A 23,643-nucleotide genomic window follows, 5' to 3' on the forward strand; every position below is an offset into this window, starting at 1 on the left:
TGATGGAAGTTAACGGTGTTAGTAGGCTCATTCATTAAATCTTGGAATGAAGAAGTTTTTCTAAGAGGCATATATAATACTATATAAACAAATAAATAAATATTATACGAAATAGTTAGTCAGATAAATAAATATACTTAAAATAAGAAATTAAAAAGTTAGTGGAAAAATATAATTAAGTAAAAAGATTAAAAATATTAAATGAATATCAATAAATAAACTTATTTAAGATTTAACAACTTTAATATGTAAAAAAGAAATTAAAAAGTTAGTGGGAAAAATATAATTAAAATAAACATGATTAAAAATAATAAATAAATATTAATAAATAAAATTACTCAATTACTTTTAATTTTGGCGTCAAAATAAACTTCAATGACTTAACAATTTTAATATATAAGATACCCTTAATTTTGGCGCAAAATAAACTTCAATGACTTAACAACTTTAATATATAAGATAATATTAATAATAATAATAATAATAATAATAATAATAATAATAATAATAATAATAATAATAATAATAATAATAATAATAATAATAATAATAATAAGAGGAATGATAATCATACACTCAATGTTACAACTACACCGTATGAAAATACGGTTTGATTCCTTTTATAATATTTAATAATTATTCTTCAGCTTTTCCAATACAAAATGAACATATGTTTGCTGTATTTTAGATGGTGTAAATACATGGTGTAACATATTTAGTGTAAGAATAGCAACCCTCTAATAATAATAATAAGTGATTTTATGTATTCAAAGGTTGTTACCCGGACATGATTGTATTTGTGTCGGAGAGTTATAATACAAATCAAATGTACTGATTTTTTTTAACGTTATTTAATAAGTTATGAGTTTTTTAATCACTCAATATTACAATTTTTATTGCTAAATTATTTTAATAAAATTTTCACATTTAAATATCATATCACTTATATAAGATCACAAGGATACAAATATAAATTATTAATTAAATTTCTCCCCTCCCTCATGAACCAAATATATCTATCATATAAGAAGAGTCTACCATTTGCTCATCTTTAAGCTATGCCACATCAGCATCTCTTCCCACAGTAATCCACATCATTTCTTCCAATTTTTGCCTTTTGATCATTAGTTTTAATTGTGGGCTGCGGCAGTTTCTTCCTTGATCATTGAACTTCTCTGCATTCAACTTCTCAACCTCTCATGATCTTGCAGTTACACATTCTTTACTCTCTCTGCCTATCCACGTTCCAAACCGCTTCCACCCAAATCATTGTGATTTATTGTTTTCCCTTTTTCACTTCCAATCTTCCCTATATTCATGCAATTGAAGTAACAGTTTCAGAATCATTTCAAAAGGAGAATCTGCGATATCAAAAAGGAGAAACAGGGTATCAACCAAAATATCTGATACGGCGACGAATTTGGGGTTTCCGACGTTACAGCGGATCTAACGTTTTCATCGGTTTTACAGAAGGGTGCGATTTTCCGGTGGTAGATCAATTATGCTGCATTTTCGGTGGCGAGTTTGGTGGTCTCGGGTTCGATATGGTTGATGTGTGACTTTTTCAATTTTCTGCAAACCTCATTACGATTCTTTCTGCAATTTCGATGTTTTTCAATTTGTTGCAAGGATGGTATGACAATTCAATCTCTTCATTTGTTTGTTTTTGTTTTTTTATTTCGATTTTTCTTAGCTTTTCCTTTGTAATTTGTCAACTTTTTTTATTTCAAATGGAAGATATGGAAGCATCAACTGCAGAAAAAGTGTGCTGCTGAAATTTTATTTCATCCGGTATAAGACAAGTTGTTGTGGAGCGGGCACTGCTGTTGATACAGAGGCAGTAACAGGTATCGTTAATAATGCTTACATTTCATGTTGCCCATTTTTTTTACACTGCTGCTAATAGTTTTAAGATAGTTTCTTAATCCATCCCCTTCTACTCCATATTGTAAATCTTGATCCTTTTGTTACGATTATGGTGTACTGATTGAATAAATTTTGTTTAGCTATATATAGGATGACATAGAAAAGTTGGTATCCAAGTTGGAAGATGAAGTTCGGGCTCTCGACGAAGGGACTGTGTTCTTACCGAATTGGGTATATATATGTTTTTCTTATGTTATTCGTATTTATTTCGTTTTACTTAATCGAGTAACCATTTTTATTAACAGGTGCAATGTTTTATATTAAGAGTCATTTTTATGTTCTGAGATGTTAGGTTGTTTAGTTTATGTTTGATGCAGTTTTATCGGCTAGCGACTTCAATGTAGTGGAATTTTAACAGACTGCTATTGTTTCGTGATATATGATTTGGTACAATCTGTTGTTGCAACTATAGAAGTGTTATAGCACTTTGGCTATTATTGTGTATGTATATTGGCCTCACTATTATTTGGGCAGCATTGAACACAATGAAACACAGGAGAATTCTGATCCACAATGAAACACCTGCCATTGAAATGTCATTTAGATTTAGTTACATACCAAAAGAGTAATTATAATAACATTTTATCACCTGTGAAATGATTAATCATTATTAGCCTGGATACTATTTGATTTCCGGACATTTGAAGATGAACGTTTGGTGCGGAGCTGGTCAAGGTCTGGGGCTTCTGAAAATCTTTGTAATATATGTGTTTATGTTTGAATGGGGTCTGTCATACTATCATAAGTTGCAGTTTGAAAGAAGCTTAACATTCTGTCCTGATAGGGGCTGGTGGCAGTAGGGGCGTCGCCGGGATTTTGATTTTCGATTTTGTTGAATTTGGTGCTGCGAGAAGGGTGCTTGTCTTGAATATTATATCTTGGGGGGACTGTTTTGAAATTCACACAAAATCAATCAATTTTTGCGCAATAGCCGGTGCTGGGAGTATGGTTTTTATTTCAGTTTATTTTGGGTAGGCTTTGGTGTCTTGTGTTCTGTTTTCTTACCATATAATTTGGTTTGGTGTAATTAACTTTGATGTAATTTAGCACTGTTGGTGCTTGATATGTTATAATATAGTTCTTTTGGCTTTCTTAAAAAAAAACTATCATATGAGCTCAAGCTGTCTCCGTGTTATTGATCTTAGTACTATTTTTTATCTTTATATTAACTATAGGGGGTTTATAAATTATTTTCAATTATTGTTCTAATTATTGTTCCTATTTTTCTTTTCCAGGATAACAAGACATTCAAAACTTCATCTACAAACATCCACACAGATGTTGATTTTGAGTTACAAATGTCGAAATTGTTACAAGGATTAATAAACAATCATTATAAATTTGTTTTTACTTTCTATTTATCCTTTGATGACCCAATTTTGATCTAAATTGATTATTATATATATTGAGATTTCACTATAAAAGAAACTATGATTCTCGAATCGCATTTGTGTCAATCGTGTAGGTTTTGGCGTTGCTGCGTGGTGTCCCGTTTCGAAAGTGGTTTGTTGGAAGCTTAGCAGTGCATGTATGGTGCAACAGGTCTGATTGCACATGTTTCTTTTAAACTCTATTGTGTTCAAAAAAACGAAGTACTTCATATTGATAGCGACGATGCTGATAGCGGTATGGGTCCACACCTTGATGATTGTCTCAAAATCAAAGTTAAGCTTCCAAAGTTGATGACAATGATGATGAAGAAAATTCCTGCAACAGTCCTCCTTCCATAGATCCATAGATATACATGATGATGAAATGAAAAAAAAATCTCATTTGTTGTGCACCTTCTGTTGTAAGCTTCTTTGAAATTCTACTTCCTTCATTTGGGTTCCAGTTATTTGACTTGAAACACACTGCACAATTATTTTCTACTTCCTTCATTTGGGTTGGAACCTTAAGGTTCCAGTTATTTGACTTGAAACACACTGCACAAGTTATTTTCTATAGTGAACTTTCAAATGCAAGAAATGTTATATCACCCGAGGATATCTACAAAAATGTCTGTTTTATGATTTTGAGATTGTGGCTACATGCATTTAATGCAATTGATGATAATTTGATAAATGAAAATAAAAATAAATTTTAACACTATTATAATTGATAACATTATAATAAAAATAAATAGGATTGAATGTATATTTATGATATAAATAGGTGATATAAATAATGAAAATAAATAGTATTGAATGTATATTTATGACATTTACATGAATATATTATACAAATATAACATTTTATGTCTTATAATAAAAATTATAAGTGTATATAATGAAATGCTATTTTGGAGAAATCTATATATGAAATATTTTAAATTTTGAATGATTTTATATATTAGAAATCTTGGATAAATAACTATTTTTGATGGTTAGTATAACTATTTTTGGTTTATTGTTATTTTATTTGTGATTTGTGATATGAATAGAAACAAATACGTAACAAAAAATTATTAATTAATAATTAAATATAAATTTTTTAAAATTTATATAAATATTTAATGAGCTATAATAAATCATGATTATATTTTAATGTCAATTACATTTTATTTGTAATATGAATAGAAATAAATATACATAACTAATAAAGATTAATTTTATAAATTACTTTATTATTTAAATATTACTTGACTACTAATGATATGAATTCTCTAAATATATTGGTGATAAATTTAAATAAATCCACGTTATAATTTATGGACTTTATTTTAGCACATATTATTTTATTTTATTTTATTTTAACTTGAAACATAATTATATAACTTCTCTAAATATATTTAGAGTTGAGTATGCTGGTTAATCTGCGCGCTCTGTTTAATTGTTACGCATAAATCCGCAAATTAAACAGGTTTAGTGCTCTTTATCCGCAACTATTAACAAAGCTCTTTATTCGCAACTATTAACAAATTGTGAGTAGTATTTAAAAAAAGAGGAGAAAATTGGATAAAACATTACACAAAATATTTATTCAACTTCTCTAACTATAATGGATTAATTACAATACAATAAAAACTAATTATAATAATTATATTTAATATTAGAAATTATTTTGTTATTTTAATTTAACTTGAATAATAATTATTTAACTTCTCTAATTATAATTAGAGGTGAGTATTATGGGTGAAAATATTTTACTGATACTGTGAAAAAAACAAAAACAGAAAAATATTCATGTCATTAGTTGAATCAATTACTTCAACAATATATCCTTTTATTTAAAAATATAAATATAGAATAATTTTTTTAAATAACTTTAAATAATTCAATATATCTTAATCAAATATATTGATTTCCAGTTTTAATATAGCCTATAATTTTATATGAGGTTATGACTTGGTTTAAATTAAGAAGAAAGATATTTTCACAATGAAAGGACAATAAAATATTAAATATGAGAATCGTATAACAAATAATTATATATTTATGAACGGGAACAAGATAGTTTATTACTATTATAAAATAGTGTATAGAGTTTTCAATCTATAAGTTGATAGTAAAATCGCATATTTTTTGGTACAAAATAAGCATATAATCTAAATGAATGAAATGAACTTCAATATAAATACTAATTGAATGAAACATAAGTAATGTATGAATAAATAGTATCAAAATTGTATGATATTTTTTATTAATCATACAATTTTTTTGTCATTTATAAAATTTAAAATTTTAACGGGAACAACCTCATCAATGATTAATACATATTTATCTATATATAATATTGAAATATTAAAATTTAAGCTAAATACAAAAAAATATAGGCTAATCATTGAATTTTATGTATACAACTATAATAACAATTGAATAAATATCTGTGTGAAAAAATAAGAGTCATCCAAATAGGAGAATCTTCCTTTCTTTTTGTAAATGGGAACAAATTTTTTATTGATTCAAATATTATCTCTTTTAAAAATAATAAACTATTTTGATTATGAATAATTAATATATTATTTAATTTTTCTTTATTTCATCACAATACCTTAATTTTTCAAATTTATAAATAATTTACGAGAACTGAACATACCATATCAGTACCCATGCGAACACATGGGTATTGATATAGTACGCGCATATAATACTAATATTAAGCTATTGGTTCAAATATTAATTAATAACTAGAACAAGTTTGCTATTGATTTAATACTATTGGTAAAACATTAATAATTTAAGTCAAATAATTGATCTTTCCAATTTTTATTGCATACTAATAAAACAACATATAAACTTTATTTTCTTAATTACTTTTTATTTTCAATATTCATTTTTTTAATACTAGTATCTATAATATAAGAAAGTTCTATCTTTTTGAACTTTCTATGTGGTGCTGCCAAGTGGCTTAGTCTTAGAGCAGAATTTGTTTCTTCTTGATGCGCCATGTGTAATTTTGAGGATTAATAAAGGTATGTTGTTCCATATTCCACCATTGATGTCTCATATAATTGGCATTAAGTTCGGTTTGTCCATGCAGCTTCTATGTTGCATTATTATGTGTTACAAGCATAACTTAATGAGGACTTTATATGCTTCTTTCCATTCAGCTTCAGCATCGGTTATGGTTATGTAATGAAGAGTGGAATGAAGAGTTTGTAACTCCTACATGGTTTTGTTATTTATAGTATTGTTTGGCTACACTTTTCTGCAGTATCATACCAGTGTTCAATATGGCAAGACCATTAGCAAAAATATGTGACATCAATGACAGCAAAGAACTTTGGAAAGTTGCTGTTCGTGTGCACCACAAATGGACAGTTGTTTCGAACAAGAGGGAGCATTTTGAGATGATTTTTGTTGATGTATCGGTAATGAAGTGAATTGTTCGGTTGTTTTTTCATATATTGTTTCTGGTTTGTTGTATGTTTGATTTTAGTGTTTTTTCCAGGGTGGTGACATACATGTTGTTGTTCCTGCACCGCATGTATCTCTTTTTTCTGAAAAAATGGTCTTGGATCATAGTTACACTGTTTCCAATTTTAAGGTTCAGGCTAATGTTGCGGCTTTCAGACCTTCGTCTCATAAGTTTATGTTGAAGTTTACTGCTGGCACTACGGTTACGGATGATAACAACGCTGAAATACCTCAAAAGCCGTTGGTGTTTACTAAATTTACTGATATAATAAACGGCAACTTTAACAAGGATGTGCTAATAGGTAGAATATTTTATCTCTATTCTGTTTTACTGGATTTGTTTTTTATGTGTTGTTTCATTTTAAGGTTTTTTGGCTGTATGTGTTTTAGATGTCATTGGTATCATGGAAAGTATTGGGTATTCACAGACCACATCAGGTGGCCGGAAGCAGCAGATTAACATGATGCTGCGTGACGGGGGGTTTGTATTCATATTTATTGTATAATTTATCCAACATATCTTATGTGACTATGTAGATGACATGGTTTGTATTATTTCTTCAGTGAGAATACTATCAATTGCACGCTTTGGGAATCCTATGCTGAACAATTCATGAAGTTCAAGCAGGAGCGCGGAGATGATTCGGGTCCTATTTTTGTCATGATTCAATATGCTAAAGTCAAGGAACAGGGTTAGTAATTGATCAAGTTTGGTGTTAGATATCCTTGTATTTTGATACAGATGGTTATGTAACATTCTATTTGAATAGGTAAGTTTCCACTGTCCGTGACAAACACGTTTAATGTTACCGTCCTTGGTCTGAATACTGATTTGCTGCCGATGAAAGAGTTTATAGAAAGGTATGCTCCCTGGATTTGCTCTTGTGTGGTTTTAATTTTTATGCAATGTGATTGTTACATTCACTACGCCAAATTTAAGCTGTAGCAGCGCAGCTACTAAAGCGCTTTTAGCAAAAGCGCTCTCGTAGGGCTCGCTAAAAACAAAATTAATAAACAAGGAAAAATGATGCAAAAAAAGCGCTCTGGTAGGGGGAGTTATGAGAGCGCTTTTAAAAAGCGCTCTGGTAGGGGGGTATGAGAGCGCTTTTAAAAAGCGCTCTGGTAGGGGGGTTATGAAAGCGCTTTTAAAAGCGCTCTTATAGGGTGGGTGCCACGAAAGCGCTTTTGGGATAAAAGCGCTCTGGTAGGGGGTGTTATTAAAGCGCTTTTGAAAAGCGCTCTGGTAGCCCATTTAAAAAATTATATATTTTACAAACACACGCGTTTTGTTTCAGATCTTTCTTCTTCCTTCGTTGCTCCGCCGTCCTCTCTCCGAAACCCTAGCAACCTCCGCCGTTCTTCTTCCTTTCAGATCCAAAACACACGAGTTTATGGTGAGTTGAGGTTCGTGTTGTTGCTGAGTTCGGTTTCGATTCTGAATCTACAAACCAAAACCGGGTGAGACCTTTCTGAGTTTATTTCTTATTCTCTCTTCCTCTCTCAAATTTCTGAAGGGTTTGTTTGATTAGGAAAGTGATGAACAAATGTTTGGGTTTGATGAATGTTTGTCTGGTTATGTTTGATGATGATTTGTGAATGGTTTTGTTTCTGATGAATGGTTTGCGTGTATGAGAAAGATGAACAATTAGGGTTTTGGTTAGTGTTTGCGGCTGTGTATTGTGATTGTTGTTGGATGAATATGAACAATGTATTTACAGTTTCTGGAGAGGTTTTTCGAAGATGATGAACAGAATTTTTTTAGGGTTTTTGGTTGTTGGCTCTACGGCTGATTATTTTTAGGGTTTTTGGTTGTTGGCTCAATTGACTTGTTCTTTTATCAAAAACTATTTTTATGTGCATGTGGTTGTTAATTGATTTCTTATAAATTGGTTTCTGTTCTGGTATAGCACTATTTTTATTAACTATTTTGTCTTTTGTTCGGAGATGAGGAAATTTTTGGTTGATAGAGAAAATATTGAGAATGTGAATGTTGTGTAAATAATCACGTTTTTCTATTGTAGGTTGAGCTTCAAACAGTGGATGGACTGGTAAAGGATAGAACACAATGTGCCCCTGCCGATTATGTTCCACAGAATATGAATCAAGTAATGTACCCCGAAGTCTTCTGTGGCAGGATCGTTCGGGGTACAGTTATTTGATTCATATTCTGTGACACAATACAACATAGCTCAGGTGACTACTGGTTCTCCACTAAAGCATCAATACAACATAGCTCCAGATAATACAGGAAGCGTACATTGGTTGCATAAGAACTCGGAAGTTGTTTCCCATTTAGTTGTTTTGGTTTAGAAATATGTGAATTGGTTTAGTTGTTTTGGTTTAGAAATATGTATATATGTATTTTGATTTACATTAATGGTATATAATATAATACTTTTTTTGTATATAATCGATATCGATTATAATGGTATATATCGATTTGAAATGATAAATTATAGGTTCATGAAAAAATACTGCCAAAAAATAGTAAATTACAGGTTCTGAAATATTGCTGCCAAAAGTGCAGGTTTAGAAATAATAAAAAGCATAAAAAAAAAAAACGCAACATACGAAAGCGCTTTTGGAAAAGCGCTCTTATAGGGGTGGCTATCAGAGCGCTTTTTCCAGAAAAAGCGCTCTCATAGGGGGGGGGGGGTATCAGAGCGCTTTTCTTGAAAAAGCGCTCTTAAAGGGGGGGCCTACCAGAGCGCTTTCTGAAGCGCTTTTGTTACCTACGCCAGCGCTGGCTTTCACAGCGCTTTTAAGCGCTCTTAAAGCCCAAAATAAGCGCTGTCGTAGCCCTTGTACGGTGTAGTGATTACTGTCTTCCTTTGACAGTTTTCCGAAGGATTCCATGATTACGTTGTCTGGCCAGGAGGGTTCCAATTCACAGCTTTCAGCACAGAACTCTGAAAATCAACAGATGACTCCTGTACAGAAATTGCTTTCAAAGGCTGTTGTAATGCCTATTGGGGATATTATTAAACTCAGAACTGTATGTTTGGAAGTTGTTGGCAATTTATTCTGATTTAGTATATATTTCCATTTTTCCGTTGCATTTGACTGTGTATCGTATTATCTTTTGGTTCCATAATTGCAGATTACATTTTGTGCGACTGTTGGAGAAACTAAAATGCTGGTTGCCTCTCCGTATGGCTGGTATTATCGTGGTTGTCATGCTTGCTCATGTATTGCGCGTGGTGACAGAGCTTCGTTTGAGTGTGAGGCTGAACATTTCACTGAGGCAGAGATTTTTAGGTTAACATCCTTGTCACATGTTTTATGTTATTTCATTTATATGTGTCATTTTTGAGTGCTCTATGTATACTGCGAATGTAGGTATAAGATTGAGATTGAGGTTACTCATGTCGGGAATAGCTGTAACTTTCTATTTTGGGACCGAGAGTGTGAGTTACTTTTGGGATTGTCTGCTTCTCAGCTGCGTCATACAATGATTAAGGTATTTCCGTTTACATACCGTTGGAAAAACATAGACAATTATGCCAGAGTTAACTGATCTTTGTCTTGCAATCTCCTACAGGCTGGCATTCATGATCCCTTGGAATTCCCACTGGCATTGGATCAGATGTTGGATTGCAAGATGGCTTTCAAAGTTAAGTGGCAACCACGTTGGAAGAATGCCTCTGTCGTTATGCTATTGAAGAATGACCCTTTTGTGAAAGAGCTTGCTGATCAGTTTGACACAGATGAAGTATTTGAATTTAATCTTTGCACGTGTTATGCAACTTAAAATCATTGTAAACTGACTTTGCGCATATTATGATTTTGTACTATCTTTCGAATGATTTGTAGATGAAACAACCTGCTGTCGAAGCAATGACCACTGTTCGATCCGAACCTAATTTTGTCGTCGTAAGGACGTTTACTGTACTGAAATATACTCCACTTTTAATGTACTGTTGAATATTAATTGTGTGATGTTTGTTCACTTATGTATCAGGATCTTGATGTGAGTTCAACGCACAGCACAGATCCAGTTACTCCTACTGGAAAAAGACACTTTCCAGGCGCATCAAGCGAGTCAACAACCTCGGATGCCACGTGCGATGGAGAACTTTCATCAAACAAGTTAAAGAAAATTATAAAAATAGAGAAGATAGATTAGTAGTTCCTGCATAATTTTATGTATGTTTGGGTGTGTTTTTGTTTTATGGTGTGGACATGTTTTATTTCCTTTCCACTTTATTTGTTTTTTGTTTGTATTGCCACATAAACAAATCAGACTTGTAAGTCTGTTTCTTTTGGTTTGGTAACAACTATGTAATTTAATTTCTGTTATCTTAATATAAGACTTTTCTGTTTTTCCTTAATCATCTATTCAAATGCTATGATATTCTTTGTTTTTTACTCATCTCCAATATCCAAACTAGCATTACATGCTATTGTTAAAACATATTGTCACAACTAATAACAACCACAATTTGCATTATTGGTTACGACTACACGGGTAAAAGACACATAAACCTTATTCAAGAGTTACTCACGTGAAAATGAACTTGCATTTTTACTGATAAGTCCACAGAACTAGCATGCACCCACCAAATTCTCCGTTGAATGTCATAAACGTATTAAAAAGTTCCTAACATGAAATTGAACTTGCAATTATGCTGAGAAATCAACACACCTAACCTGCCCCGACAAAATGCTCCGTTGAATGTTATAAATAATCAAAATTAATATAGCTACGCATATGACATTGTATGTATTCTCTTCAAATTGTTGACATTTATCTAAGCACCTGTTGCAATTGGCTTGAATGGGATCACCTACTGAGTTAAATAAAGGTACACATGAGAGTTAGAAATATGTTAATGTCCATTCATGTTCTCATTAATAAGGACTGTTATAATAGGTAATATAAAGATTGTACATAACGTTTTGAAATTATAATGACAAGACCTTCCATTTGCATTGTATAAAGTATATAGCAGATAATGCTTCACTTATTGCCTTATCCCAATGAACTTTCCAACATACCCCATTAATATTATATTTGTTTGTTTCATAACAGCTGTTATCACTTGAGTAATGTGAATCCATACAGTTTTATATTGTAGAATTCATACAGTTTAATATTGTAATTGGAATTGATCTATATAATTAGTCCACTCATATTCTTCTTAGAACTACTTACTGGCATCGTAGCTAAATTTAGGAAATATGCTAGAAACTAATGAACAAACCAGTCATACTAACTCTTCTATTGCTAGACAAAGTAGAAGACTTAGAATGAAGGAGAAGAGAGATGCCCAATGCACTGAATCAGATCATTCTCGAAACTTGGTAGATAAAACTGATGTAAGTGATGCAAGGAAGAAAAGAAAGCTGATATTGCAAAATAAGAAATCATCATGTGGTCATCCTACCAGTGCCCCATCCCCAAGTATAGTCTCCCCAGTTTCTATTCCAAATGTAGAAGATAGAGCTCATTCAATTGATGCTCGCAAGAAAAGAAGGCTTATATTAGAGAATAGAAAGTTTTCTGTCATACAACCTGAAACACAGTATTCCCAAGTGCCACTGTCTAACTCCGAGGATGAATGCAGCTCATCCAATACTTCAGACTCTGAAGATGATATGGAACAAGCACTGTTAGCAGATTCAAATTTACAAGGTAATATTACAAGGACTAAACATTTCAACGGCATATCAAATTTTTAGATCACAAATGACAATATGATAATTTCTAAATCTGCAGAATATTCTGATATAGGGGATCAAATATGGGAATGTACATATTGTCATGCACACATGTGGCTTCAAGAACGTGCCAGTAAAACCAAAAAGGGACATGTTCCCACATTCCATCGCTGTTGTTGCGGTGGTAAAATTGTTGTACCTTTACTTGAAGAGGCAACCCCACTGTTGAGACATCTGCTGTTTAACAAAACATCTACCGAGAGCAAAAATTATCGAAATAATATTCGAACATACAACTCAATGTTTTCGTTTACTTCTCCTGGAATGAAATTTGACACCACATATTCAAAGAAAGGAGGACCACCAACTTTGAGACTGCACGGTCAAACCTGTCATCGAATAGGTACTCTACTACCAGAAAATGGAGACCGTCCGCAATATGCTCAGCTATATATTTATGACACAGATAATGAAGTTACTAATAGAATGAAGTGTTTCAGGTATTTCTAATAATCCACAAATAGTTAAGGTCTTCGTGATCATTACCTATATTTATTTTTAACGTCGCATAAAATGCGCAGAGACAATACTGAAATTGACGAGAACACTGTTCATAATTTGAAGATCATGTTAGATGAGTTCAATATTCATGCAAAAGTCTTTAGAATGGAGAGGGATGTCCTGGAAGATAATGCATTCTTAGACTTAAAACTGAGGGTTATATGTGATAGACCTGAGGATGGACGCGTGTATAACATACCAACGGTTTCAGAAGTTGCTGCACTAATTGTGGGAGACATTGATTCTGCTTGTAATAGGGACATTATTATTCAAGCACGCAACGGTGGTTTGCAACGTATTGATGAGTTTCATCCAGCATATTTGGCATATCAATACCCTCTTATATTTGCGTATGATGGAGATGGTTATAGGAAAAATATATTGCATAGATATCGCCATGAAACTGAGGTGACCCGACAAAATCGTCAGAGCATCAAGGACTGGCTTTCATACAGGTTACAAGACCGTAGCGAGGAGGCAAAAACTTTGCTACACTCACGGCGTCTATTTCAACAGTTCTTGGTCGATGGTTATTGTATGATGGAATCTGAAAGGCTGAACTGGTTGCGAAATAATCAATCAAAATTAAGAGTGGGAAAATATAACAGGTTGACAGATGAATGCAATAACGATGATGGCAGACAACAACAAAAGCGGGGAAAACGAGTTGTCTTGCCTTCATCTTTTGTTGGGGGAAAAAGATATATGGATCAACTGTATTTTGACGGAATGGCAATTTCAAGTAAATTGGGTTTTCCAGACCTATTCATTACATTTACTTGCAATCCAACATGGCCAGAAATTATCCGTGCCTTGTCCGAAACTGGGTTACAACCACACGATCGACCCGATATTATTACTAAAGTCTTCAAAATCAAATTTGACGAACTCATTGCAGATATAACAAAAAAGCATGTTCTAGGGAAAGTTTTGGCCTGTAAGTATGCTTTTTTATGTTCTTTTAATTAATTAACATCTTCTTCCTAAATTGAAATTACATATTAACTAACTGGTACATTTATAGTTATGTACACTATTGAATTTCAGAAGAGGGGATTGCCACACGCACATATTTTGATTTTCTTACATCCTCAGAGCAAATACCCCACACCATCTGACATTGACAACATCATCTGTGCTGAAATACCAGACCCTGCTGTTCATCCGAGGTTGTATGCGTTGGTTAAATCTAACATGATGCACGGCCCATGTGGAGTGGCGCGCACGACATCAACCTGTATGAAAAATGGTAAATGCTCTAAATACTTCCCAAAGAAGTTTAACGAGGAAACTATTGTTGATGCAGAAAGTTATCCCCTCTAAAGGAGAAGATCAAAAACCCACGTTATTGAAAAAAATGGTATCGCATTGGACAACCGTCATGTGGTACCTTATAACAAAAGATTTCTCCTCAAATATAACGCACATATAAACATGGAATGGTGTAACCAGAGCACTTCAATCAAATATCTTTTCAAATACATTAGCAAAGGCTATGACAGAATAACAGCTTCGGTGTCAACCAACAACAATGAACCGGTTGATGAAATAAAACAATACTTAGATTGCAGATATATCTCACCATGTGAAGCATGCTGGAGAATTTACTCCTTTCACATTCATGGTAGAAGACCGGCAGTTGAACGTATGTTTTATCACTTGGTAGGCGAAAAGGCTGTTTACTACACTGATCACGATCGAATGGAAAATGTTTTGGAGAATGCAAGTGTTACTGATTCCATGTTTACTGGTTAGCTATCTGCCAACTCAAAGTATACTGAGGCACAGTCACTCACTTATGGTCAATTTGTATCTAAGTTTGTTTACCACAAAAAAGAAAGGGAGTGGAGGCCCCGCAAAAAGGGATTCACCATTGGGAGATTGATATGGGTTCCACCAACAACAGGTGAACTTTTTTACCCGCGGATGATGTTTACGGTAGTCAAGGGACCAAAAAGTTATGAAGAAATTCGCAAGGTCGGTAATACCCAGTATGAAACATTTAGAGATGCATGCTTTGCCATGGGATTTCTGGAAGATGACAAAGAATATATTGGTGCACTCAAAGAGGCCAGTGAGTGGGGCTCTGGACATTTTGTCCGAAAACTATTCGTGGTGATGCTATTGTCAGGTGCTGTTAATCGCCCAGCACACGTTTGGAAGGAATCATGGCAACTGTTATCTGATGGTGTCCTACATGCTCAAAGGCAATTGGCTTTAAATACAGGTTTTTAAGAGTTTAAATTTAAACAATATATGCTAAATTATTGTTGCAGTTATATTATCTATCACTATATATATATATATATATATATATATATATATATATAAATGGATCTCTTCTATTAGCCAATGCATAATTTTCTTATTTATAATGTTGAAAAATAGAATTGGTTCTCACAGATGCCGAATTGCAACATTTGACCCTGATTGAAATAGAAAAGCTGCTTCAAGAAAATAAAAGGACACTAAAAGATTTCAAACCAATCCCTTATCCAGATGGATATGTTCTGCAACAATTAGGTAATAGACTGATATATGACAAACGCAATTATAACATTGCCAAAACAAAGACAGAATTCACAAATCTCTTTCGTGGACTTACAGGTAAACCATTGAAATTATTATTAACTAAATTTTATAATACTACTGTATGTTTGGTTGATCATTTAGCGATTCATAATAACTATATTGTTAGTTATGCTATTGAAGAAAACCAATTTTGTGAAAGACCTTACTGATAACCTTGACCCAGATGAACAGACAGCCATGTATCAAAAAATTATGCGCGCAGTTGAGTCTCAGAATGGTGCAGTCTTCTTCCTACATGGTTACGGTGGAACCGGTAAGACATGCATGTGGAGAACACTGGCAGCAGCATTAAGGTCGAAGCATGATATATGTCTGACAGTCGCAACCAGTGGTATAGCGTCATTATTGTTGCCAGGAGGTCGAACTGCACATTCAAAATTTAAGATACCAGTGCCAACGCTCGATAATTCTACTTGCAAAATTGAGTACAATGATGATGTGGGAGACCTTCTTAGACAAACTAAACTAATTATTTGGGATGAGGCTCCAATGGCACACAAGCATACTTTTGAAGCACTTGATAGAACGCTCAGAGACGTAATGTCTAAATACGGTAACTCCAAGGAGATGTTTGGTGGAAAAGTTGTTGTGTTTGGAGGTGATTTCAGGCAGATTTTACCTGTTGTCCCTCGAGGAAGCCGTTCGGATATTGTACATTCTGCCATAAATGCGTCTTACATATGGAATTCTGTTCAAGTGTTAACATTAACCAAAAACATGCGCCTCCAATCCGGTCCGACCGAAGATGATAAAAATGAAATGCAACAGTTTTCTGAATGGTTGTTAAGAATTGGCGAAGGAAAAGTATCTGAGCCCAATGACGGTGTGACAGATTTTGAAATTCCACCTGACCTGTTGATAACACAGTTCGAAGACCCAATCGTCGCCATTGTTGATGCTACATATCCTGACTTAATTCACAATTTTCATTCAATCCAATACCTTAAGGGTCGAGCAATTTTGGCTTCAACATTAGAAATTGTGGAACAAATAAACAATCATATCCTTGACTTAATCCTAGGTCTACATCTCTCTCACTACCCTTTACGAAAAATAACTTTTCATATTAATTTCATTTAACTCATTATATTCTTCATACAGGAGACATGCGGGATTACTACAGCTCCAATACTGTTGATAAGTCCGAAATCAATGACGACACAGTGGTAAATATCCTAACTCCAGAATTTCTCAGTTCCCTCCGTACATCTGGTTTGCGTACCCATCATTTAAAGTTAAAGGTTGGAACACCAATTATGCTCATGAGGAATATTGATCAGTCAGAAGGACTATGTAATGGAACAAGGTTGATAGTAACAAAATTGGGGACACATGTTATTGAAGCTTCGATAATAGCTGGAAAGAACTGTGGCAATCGGGTGTACATCCCACGAATGGATATGTCACCTTCCCAATCACCATGGCCGTTCAAGCTCAACAGAAGACAGTTCCCCATTATAGTGTCATATGCCATGACAATTAACAAATCCCAAGGACAGTCTTTGGATACTGTTGGTCTATACCTACCAAGGGATGTTTTTACACATGGACAAATATATGTTGCACTATCAAGAGTGACAACCAAACAAGGAATCAAGATATTAATACATGATCAACATGCAAAAGTTAAAACAACAACTACAAATGTAGTTTACAAGGAGATCTTTGACAATATATAATTCCTGTATTTGTTGCTTTTATTATACTGATTCTTAAATTTAAATCCCTTTTAAGGTTTACTGACAAATCGACACTAAAAAACTTCAAAAGCAATTATATTGATAGCTGCCAGTTACTGCAATATACTATCCGGGAAACCTATAAACGTAACATATTGTGCAACGACATCGGACATCAACTCTAAATACAATACATTCACCGGCATCGATTTTATGACATCTACAAAACATATCCCACCCAGGACCTAACTCAGTATTGTAAGGATCATGAATGTTTGACAGTTTCATTGTTGTGGACATACCGCTGTCCCCACACAAAACAAGAGCTTCATACCCATAACTTCCCAAGATTCTTGCAGTATTTAACCCCAACTTCTGCAATACAAACACAAACTGTTAAATCATACAATTACTTCATTAAACCTTAACCCAAAAAACTGAAAAGTATTAGAATAAGTTACTAAACTAATTTTCCATCATTTAATGAAGACTGAGAAACTGTAACAACAAACGAATGAATGTTGTCATCAAATGTGTATTGGCTGTGAAAGTACGGTAAATCCACCCAATCTCCCACTTCTTTAAACCAGTTTATTCCAAAATTATTGTCCCCATAATAACCAAATTCAACAATAACGCCGACAGGAAAAGCATAATATGCTTCTAACAAGCACCAACCACTTATTATCATCGGATGATCGCCAACTTTATTAAAGATCAACTCATGGTGGACACCTTGGTTGTTGAGCACTGTCCAAACTTTGTTTAATTCGTCATTGTAATTCAGTGTGAATTCTGGATCAATTTCAGGATACATCTTGAAATTTACAATACTTAATTTATGAGTCGAGAGTATTTTAACATAATAAACAACATAATACCAATACTTAATTACACAAGAAACTACTGTACATACCTGTGAACATACTTTCACAATTAAAAAACAGTCAATCTGTCTGGAATGAATGAGAGTTCCTGTTTTATACATTTAGTAGAAACCAAAGACACAACTTGTGTTTGTATGATACTCAAAACACTGCAAACTATACCTGTTTCAATGTGGTTTTTGGTCTTTTATATAACAACAAACATATATGGTATCAATATTGTAACATTCACATTTAATTTCGGTTATAAACATTCATTAAAAACTATCTTATAAAACACATCTATTAATATAATAACCACACAATAAACTTAATATTACATATAACATATTATAGGACTTATCCAACAACTGACATGAAACATAAAGATACGTCTTAAAATTACATCAAGCTTCGAACAACATAAAACAAACACAACCCCACCACTAATACATAACTATTGTCACACCATCATTACTAAAACTATCATTACATAACACAATCATATTTCAACTGCATTATCCACAACGGGATCGGTTGACCACTGCCACAGCTACCATTTGTGTCCCAGGTTGCACTGATGAACAAGGTTTATCGCATATTACAAACCTCAGCCGGTCACCATCTTGAATGCCTCCTTCCTTCACAAAATCGCACCAACCCTTCCAAAGATATCTCTCAACTCCATACTCCCTCTTGGAATAATGAAGCTCACACTTGAATACCCTTTTGAAGTCAGAATCACGAAACAAGACGCGCGTATAGCGCTTGTCCAAGCAGTTGCGGACGACTTCTTGAGTAAATTGCTGCAACAATAGCATATAATATATCATCTTTAACCATACAACTTAAATAGAATTAGAGGAAATTCAAAAACAAGAGTGTTTGAAAAAACTTAACCCAAACATAACTAACTTAATATACTTACAAGCACATTTTCAGAAGCTACTTTGACAAAATCAATAACCTTACACCAGGAATAGTATTTGTATCCATCCTCTTCCTTCGTATCAATGGATTCCACCCTCCTGCTCCTCTTTTCTTTTGCAATCGTAACAGGAGAAGACCTCATGTTAGCCACATCTCCACTCGCCAAACTGTTATCATGTTTCCCATCAGTCAATCTTTCAACCACAACCTCTTTCCCAGTTATTTGGCTCCATAAACGAGCACTTCTTCTAGGACCACTGCCAGACGTCACATTAACCTCACTCCCAATGTTCAGCATTTCCCAACTTCTTTTCCATTCTTTCTGAATCCGCCTCTCCTCCAACACCCTCTTTATGCGATATTCATTTTTGAGCATATCCCATGTTTCATCAAATTTCATCTTCCTTGCATTCCTGCTGAACAGAGACTATTCAGAATCAATATATAATTTCCAATAAAACGTGAATCAACGATTGAACATGCAAAAAGAAATAACAGAGCGTGTATCAACATTAGCTGATTAAACCGTCTACATTACAAATCAAATTTACACGCAGGAAATCACCTTCCACCAGAAATCATTGAACTGTTCTCCCCCATTTCACTAATTCCTCAACCAAACTTCTGAAAAACTAGGCGTAAAATCTTTGAGGGCATAAACCTTATATTAAAAAGTGAAACTACGTAACGTATAGAAACAAACCCAACGTTTCCTACTTCATCTGCAGTAATATATTACTCTATTCATCACTAATGACACTAAAAGCCCATTACTACTCACACATGACCATTCCTCTATTACAGCCACCAAAATACTTAATGTCATAATTCTCTTCAATAGAAACTTAATTCCAAACGTTAAACGTTATATTAAAACTAATAAACAAACCCAATAAATAACTACAACAATATAAGAATCTTTACAACATAAAAATAAGTCCCAAACGAACAAATTGTCTTTCCGCTATTAGGTCAATAAAAATATAACGGATAAATGTAATAGTATTATTAGAACTTCTTTTTATATTAATCAACAACACTAATCTATCGGAACTTCAGCAAATAATATATTTCATTCAAAACAAAAACACTACCATAACGATAACACACCTATCTTATCATTTAATACATAAAAAAACTTAATTCACAATTGTTATATGATTGTTCACGGGAAGATCAAAAAAACCATAAACTTCCCCTCTATCCAACCAAAAATTAACAACAATAAAACCAACCATACTGTTCAGGCAATACATATTACCAAAAAAATAAACACAGTCAATATTACAAGTCCAAATCCAAAACGCCCTACCCCTTGACCAACGTAACATATAGCCGTCTCGGAGGATTCTCTATGGTGAACCACAAGGTATCTCCAGTTCGGACATCCCTATTCTTCACATACTCGTGTCATCCTCCAGCCATAAATTTTTCCCTCTTAAACGGCTTTTCGTTTCGCATTGGCCAGCCAATCTCCACATAATAACTCTTCCGAGTATCTTCATCTATAAGCTCAATGCCTCTTTGATTCCACAGCAGATAGTGTTTTGAAACACAGGCAGGAAAAGACTGCAACGAAAACATATAATAGTAAAATCATTGACCCTATCGATTATATCATAACACATAAAAACTCACAGTACTAAAGTATTACCTGCACATTAGTCTGCATGCTCTGTCCGTCTTTAACCTCAACCTTCCAACTGTGGTAAAAATCATATCCTTCATCCCCTAACTCATTACTCCCCGAATCAGAGCTACGGTCATCGACACAAGGATCCTTCAATAATTGGACAACTTTCATCTGATTTACACTATATTTTTCAAACAGACCTTCATACTCCTCATCTGAGCTAACATATCTGGAGTATCATCAAAAACATTAATGGCGGTCTTTCAAAAAAACAAAATAAATGTCCTAAAACAGAATACTTACACAAATTTAGCCTTCCTCGATTCGGCCTTCAAACCCTCTCCGGCAACAGTCTCACAACTTCCCTGCCCGCCATCGGCTTCTAAACAACTACATATGAAAAACAAGCGCAATAACATAAATACAATATCAAAACATACAAAACAAATAAAATAAGAACCCTTTAAATTCAAAACTCACTAATTTAAGATTATTTACCAGTTCATAGCACCAGGTGCGGATGTATGGACGTCTGATTTCCCAACAACAACAGCAGCTTCTCCTTCGTTATTCATTGCGATGTCATCAACGCCATCCTTAGTATTATCAACACAAACAGGTTCCACAATAGAGCAAAAATCTTCAAAGGAGATCGACTTAGACCTCTTCCCAATCTTCTCCTCACGCTCTTCCTCATAATAAAGGTAGTCAGCATATAGTTCCTTTAATTTCGAATCGTACATACTCACAACCTTATTAGATGAGCAACTGCATGCATACCGAAAATTATTAGCAACGTGATTCAGGCAAGGGGATAACCGGTTAATCTACAAAAACAACAAAACCACACAAATGGGTACCAAACAAAAACAATGCATGAACAACTAACACATTCAAATACCTATTATAAAACACAACACCCAGCACACAAATGGGTACCATAAATAACAATGCATGAACAACTACCATATTCTAATACAAATGAAATATTACAGACCTTCTAAAACTAACGGGAATAACAAAATCGAGAACCAAAACACACATGCAAGAAGAAAGACGGAGTGTCATTGTTAGAAATGGAAAAAAACCATAGAAGTACCTTTCATCTTCAACTTTGCGGTCTGACCTAGCCATTGTCGTGCTCTGCGAAGTAGTAAGCAAAACGGTTCCAAAATGACAAACAACCTAGGAACCTTCTATTTCGGAAGTACTTCTAAAGTCTGTAAACAAAAGAGACAAAATGCAGTGTACCACTACTGACTCTTTGTATCCTATTATGTTTCCAAAAAGTTTCTATAACTGTTGGGATTCATTAAATATATCTTTTAACAATTATAACACACGTGATATATTTGTTATGCATGAACCCTTCATCATGTAGTACCTTATGCATTCCATTTTATTAAATAGTATAAATACAACATATTTACATTTTTGGTACACAAATTAATAATTTACACAATATAATTCAAAAAAATGGAACCTTAAGAGGTATGCATAATCCAAATATATTCAAATAAATATTTATCAAAACATCAAAAATATTTACAAAAATTTAAGGTAGACAAATAACTATTAGTTGACCCAAATGACACGGCACCAACACGTACCCGTGCGCATGCACGGGTATCGCACTAGTTTTTTATAACTTTTTCAATTTTAACCCAAATTTAATCTTTTACTAATACCTTTTACTGATAATTTTTTTGAATATTAACTGGAATAAATTTGAAATATTAACGGGAACACGAAGTTATTGATCAAAATAATTAATATTAACAGGAACACGGACTTACTGATTAAAATAATGAATATTAACGGGAACATGAAGTTACTGATCAAAATATTAAATATTAACGGGAAGTTACTGATCAAAATAATGAATATTAGTGGGAACAAGAAGTTACTGATCAAAATATTGACTATTAACGGGAACATGAAGTTACTGAATAAAATATTCAATATTAACGAGAACGTGAGTTACTGATCAAAATATTAAATATTAACGGGAACACGAAGTTACTGATCGAAATATTGAATATTAAGGGGAAAATAATGTTTAGTAATCAATATATCCCAAACTTTGTCCAACCTATTGAAAAGAAATTTTCATATTTTACATATTTGTTTTTAGGATATTTACTTCTACAATAATATCTATATTGAACAAAATAACACTTCCCATATCATCTTTTATTTTCCTCAATCACAATGCGCGAAAACGACGGGTACCCGTGCGAACGCACGGGTAAGACACTAGTTTTTAATTAAAATCTCTCCATTCTCCTCTTTTGAACAAAGCATATATATATATATATATATATATATATATATATATATATATAAATTCCTTCACCTCACATCCCCTTCCCTCTATTAAAATCTCCCCCTCCCCTCATTTGAATCAAACAGATCCTAGAGCTTTATTGGAGATAGATTATGAGGTTGATATTCGACATTCTTATCAAGAGGAGAATCAGTGTGTCATAGTTGCTAGTAAAAAGTGGAATTAAAGTTTCAGAAGATTACTGCTTTTATGAATCTTGTCCTCCTCATTATAGACATCTTTTTGATGGAGATTTTGTTGGAATTAACCCCAATTTTGGAGATAATCTGAATCAATCTTGATGAATAAGAATCAATCTTTCTTATTGATCACTTTTCTCGTTCTTCACTGTTCACTTGAGTGTTTCAATCACTCCTTGATTGCAAGTTATTTAGTTGCGCGAAGATTATGAGAGAGGATAATTGGGAGAGAAAAGAGATAGATGAAAATCCAGGGTTTTGGGAGAAGAGAAGAGGATTTTTACTGATTCTCAATTCTAACTTAATTGCTTACAAACACAAATAGCGTGTCTCCCTATTTATAGTTGAGTTTGCTTGTTCACAAGCAAACTTTATCTAACTCATTTGTTACACAATAAATGCTAAGTGTAACTCCTTCAAAAGTAACATTC

The 23,643-nt window shown here is 33.4% G+C and overlaps 3 protein-coding genes and 1 pseudogene across 3 annotated transcripts; all 4 read left to right on the plus strand.

Moving 5' to 3' along the window:
* Window positions 1–6,580: 6,580 nt before the first annotated feature.
* LOC131651015 (uncharacterized) lies at window positions 6,581–7,461 on the plus strand. Its single transcript, XM_058920702.1, has 4 exons — window positions 6,581–6,718; window positions 6,799–7,066; window positions 7,155–7,245; window positions 7,329–7,461. The coding sequence occupies exons 1-4, from the start codon at window positions 6,581–6,583 to the stop codon at window positions 7,459–7,461; spliced, it is 630 nt and encodes a 209-aa protein (XP_058776685.1).
* A 2,436-nt stretch (window positions 7,462–9,897) lies between these two features.
* On the plus strand, window positions 9,898–10,890 carry LOC131651016 (uncharacterized). Its single transcript, XM_058920703.1, has 5 exons — window positions 9,898–10,022; window positions 10,104–10,224; window positions 10,306–10,476; window positions 10,578–10,637; window positions 10,726–10,890. Exons 1-5 carry the CDS (start codon window positions 9,898–9,900, stop codon window positions 10,888–10,890), a joined length of 642 nt encoding a protein of 213 aa, XP_058776686.1.
* A 1,055-nt stretch (window positions 10,891–11,945) lies between these two features.
* LOC131651017 (uncharacterized) lies at window positions 11,946–14,309 on the plus strand. The gene is made up of 4 exons (XM_058920704.1): window positions 11,946–12,399; window positions 12,484–12,925; window positions 13,007–13,923; window positions 14,011–14,309. The coding sequence occupies exons 1-4, from the start codon at window positions 11,946–11,948 to the stop codon at window positions 14,307–14,309; spliced, it is 2,112 nt and encodes a 703-aa protein (XP_058776687.1).
* A 111-nt stretch (window positions 14,310–14,420) lies between these two features.
* Window positions 14,421–17,257, plus strand: LOC131651018 (uncharacterized; annotated as a pseudogene).
* Window positions 17,258–23,643: the final 6,386 nt, after the last annotated feature.

The sequence above is a fragment of the Vicia villosa genome, linkage group LG2, assembly GCF_029867415.1.
Source record: "Vicia villosa cultivar HV-30 ecotype Madison, WI linkage group LG2, Vvil1.0, whole genome shotgun sequence".
Lineage (NCBI taxonomy): Eukaryota > Viridiplantae > Streptophyta > Magnoliopsida > Fabales > Fabaceae > Vicia > Vicia villosa.